At 71.0% G+C, this 3562-nt stretch overlaps 1 protein-coding gene across 1 annotated transcript in view; it reads left to right on the top strand.

The window, feature by feature from the left end:
• Positions 1-3071, top strand: part of CHLNCDRAFT_135000 (hypothetical protein) — a gene marked incomplete at both ends in the record, with an annotated part of 7235 nt that extends 4164 nt beyond the window's left edge. The window contains 3 exons of the mRNA XM_005847138.1: positions 131-2181; positions 2291-2597; positions 2761-3071. Of these exons, the coding sequence (XP_005847200.1) occupies positions 131-2181; positions 2291-2597; positions 2761-3071 (2669 nt within the window). The remainder of the gene's footprint in view (positions 1-130; positions 2182-2290; positions 2598-2760) is intronic.
• Between the last annotated feature and the right edge of the window lie 491 nt (positions 3072-3562).

The raw sequence follows: 3562 nt of genomic DNA, 5'->3' as shown, positions 1-3562 counted from the left end.
TGGCCCAACTGCGTGCGCCAGCACATCAGCACCAGCGGCGTCAGCTCGGCAGCCCAGCATCCACGCAGCCCCGCTGCGGGCTGCTGGTGGCAGCACATGGGCCAGTACCTGCACCGCTACGGGCAGGCAGAGGGGGAGGAGGAGGCGGTGGCAGGGGAGACCGAAGTGGAGGAGGCGGGCACGGCGCCTGATGACGAGGCTGGCGAGCCGCCGTATGAGGAGCAGCAGGAGGAAGGGGAGGATGGGGAGCTGCCGCCGCTGGAGGAGCAGGTGGAGGAAGGCGAGGAGGCGCCCCCTGAGGAGCAGGAGGATGATGGGGAGCTGCCGCCGCTGGAGGAGCAGCCCGAGGAGGAGGGCGAGCAGCAGGAAGGCGAGGAGGGCGAGGAGCATCAGGCGGAGGAAGGAGAGGAGCCGCCGGCAGAAGGAGAGGGCGAGGAGCCGCCTGCAGATGGGGAGGGCGAGGAGCTGCCAGCTGAGGAGGGCAAGGAGCCGCCTGCAGATGGGGAGGGCGAGGAGCTGCCAGCTGAGGAGGGCAAGGAGCAGCCTGCAGATGGGGAGGGCGAGGAGCAGCCAGCTGAGGAGGGCGAGGAGCAGCCGGCAGATGGGGAGGGCGAGGAGCAGCCAGCTGAGGAGGGTGAGGAGCAGCAGGCCCCCGAAATGGCTGAGGAGGGCGAGCTGCCACCCGTCGAGGAGGGTGAGCAGCCAGCCGCCGAAGAGGGGGAGCGGCAGCCAGTGGAGGGGGCAGAGGCGGCGGCCCAGCAGCAGCCTGCTGGCACAGCAGGCGGCGACGAGGCGGCGCCGGGTGGAGCGCCGCTGTCGTCTGACCTGGCGGGGCTGCGTGCGCACCTGACGGAGGAGGAGCTTGGTGTGTTGCGGGAGGAGCTGAGCGATGCTGACCTGCTGGAGCTGGATGCGCAGTACCGGCAGCAAGGGCCGGGGCTGCAGGCCGAGCCTGCCGCAGCTGCAGGCGCTGGCCAGGCGGCTGCTGGTAAGGACAAGGCGCCCGCGGCGCCCGCTGCTGAGGAGGAGCCTGCTGCGGCCAGGGCCGCTGCTGAGGAGGCCGCCGCTGCCGCAGCGGCGGCTGCAAAGGAGGAGGCATCGGCTGCCGAGGCGGCAGCGGCAAAGGAGGCCGAGGCGGCAGCCGAGGTGGCCGCCGCCAAGCAGGCAGCGGCAGCTGCTGCGGCTGCACAAGAGGGGGCAGAGACGGCAGCGGCAGCAGCGGCAGCACAGGAGTCGGCAGCAAAGGAAGCAGCGGCTGAGGCCGCAGCTGCCATGGAGGCTGCAGCGGCGGAGCAGGCAGAGGTGCCACAGGCGGCCACCGTAAATGTGTCAGAGACTGCCACCAGTGCAGCAGCGGAGGTGGAGCTAGGCACGCAGCAGGAGCTTGCAAGTAAGCCAGGAGAGGCGACACCCGCCGCAGCAGCAGCAGAAACGGCGCCCAAGGAGCAGGAGGCTGCAGGTGATGCCGAGGTGCCCGCTGACGAGCAGGCAGGCGAGGCACCTACAAACGCCACCGCCGGCGGCCAGGCAGGCGAGCCAGCTGCAGACGCAGCCGCTGACCAGGAGGCTGCCGAGGCCGCGGTGGCTGCAGCTGCGGCCAGTCAGGCTGCTGAGGCTGCAGCTAGGGCGGTCGCTGAGGCGGCCGCAGCAGGCGAGGTGGCCACCGGGCTGCCTGGTGGCGAGCAGGGCGACGAGGAGTTTTACTGGGAGTCACTGTCGGTGCTGGAGGAGCAGGAGGAGGCGGCGGCGGCTGGGCAGGTGGATGGGCAGGAGGCGGCGGCGCAGGCAGAGGCGCAGCCGGAGCAGCGGCAGCCGGCTAATGCCCCTGCGGAAGAGTCGCAGCAGTCGCAGGAGGAGCGGCAGCAGGCAGAGGAGGAGGCCAAGGCAGTGCCGGCAGCCGAGGCCGCGGCGCCTGCCGCTGAGCAGCCCCTGGCAGCGCCAGCCGAAGTGGCACCTGAGCCCACGCAGCCGCTGGCTGGCTCCAGCCCTACCCTAGGTGCCCGCATTGGAGCCGCCATCGATGGCACCGTGGCAGCCCTCTCCACACTAGTAGCTGCAGCTCTGCAGCCCACCGTGGCGGTGGCGGCGGCCGCAGTGGCACTGGCGTCTGGTGCGCTAGCGCTGCACCCGCGCCTGACGGCACAGGCGGGCGAAGCAGCCGCTCCCGCAGCCGAGCCCGAGGTGAGCGGCTGGGCTGAAGGGGAGGGAGGGCTGCATGGCGGCAGCTGCTTTCTTCTGCCTCCTCGCCGTCCAGCCTCACAGCACAACGTGCCTGCCCCCTGCCCCGCAGGTGCCGGCGCCCCAGACCGACCGTGCCGCACGCGCCTCCCGTGGGCGCACCCCGGCCACCGCCAAGGCTGTGCGTCGAGCGGCGGCGGAGCAGCAGCAGGAGGCGGAGGAGGCGGAGCCGCAGGCAGCTCGGGGCCGGCGGCGGCGCGCCGCTGAGAGCAGCGATTCCGAGGCTGAGGGCGATGGCGAGGGGAGCAGCGGGGAGGAGCAGGGCAGCGTGCTGGGCAGCATCCTTCGCACCGCACAGAAGGTGGTGGGGCGGGCGGGCAGGCGCAGCGGCGAGGCGGAGGGCGCGGGCGCTGAGCAGGGTGAGGCTGGGTGGTGTCGAGGGAGGCAGGCTGGGGTGGAATGAGCAGCAGCCAGCAGCAGAGCTCTTCTCATGTGCCAGCCCACTGGGCTGCATCGTGCCAGTCGCCCTGCTGCTCTGTGGCTTGCCCTGTTGCGAGCGTGCGCCATTCCTCTCAATTGCAGAGGACGATGATGTGGTGGGCCCCAGCCGCGCCCGCACCGCCCGCAAGTCCACCGCCGGCGGCGAGGCCGGCACCTCCAGGCGCCGCCAGTCCACGCGCACGCCAGCGGTGCCGCGGGCGGCGGCCGAGGAGGAGGCGGCAGCGGCGTACAAGTCGGATGGGGCTGGCCTCAAGTCGCGTGGCACGGCCCCCGCACTGGCCAGGGGCCGGAAGAGCGCAGCAGCTGCTGCCGCGGCGGGCGAGGAGGCTGGCGGGTGCACGCCTCGTGCCGCCACCGCCAAGAAGGGCACCAGCAGGCAAGCCGCAGCATGAGCCCTCTGCCGTTGTCTTTTGTGAATTTTAGCTGTCTGTTCTGCTTTCATTTTTTTGTGTGGCAAGCTCGATGCTTCCTCTGCTGTATCAACGTGTCTGCTGGCCTTGAAGAGTGAGGGAGGCGCACAGGCGGGATGGGTGGCATGTTACAGCGCTAGTGACTCAGGCACATCTGGTTGGGGAGGTACAGGGCCAATGCGGCAGGGGCATCAATCTAAGAAGGGAGTGCTGGCACTGGACGCATGGGGCGGGGTCAGATGGGGCGCACGGCCGCCCAATGATCAAAGAGGCGGGTCAAATCGCAAGGCGCGAAAGAATGGGGGGCGGGTGTCGCTTATTGCTCATGCATTTGCAGCAGGCGGGGCGCTGAACTGTTCCGCTGGCGGCGGCGCGGCTCAAAGCTTGGCGGCGGCGGGGTCAAACCAGTGGGCTGCGGCGTAGGCCTCCCAGCGCGCCAGGTTGGATGCTGAGCTGCCAGCCCCGCCGACTTC

This window comes from Chlorella variabilis (assembly GCF_000147415.1).
Source record: "Chlorella variabilis unplaced genomic scaffold CHLNCscaffold_12, whole genome shotgun sequence".
NCBI lineage: Eukaryota > Viridiplantae > Chlorophyta > Trebouxiophyceae > Chlorellales > Chlorellaceae > Chlorella > Chlorella variabilis.
Note: the sequence above shows the minus strand (reverse complement) of the source record. Positions and strands in the feature narration are given on the sequence as shown.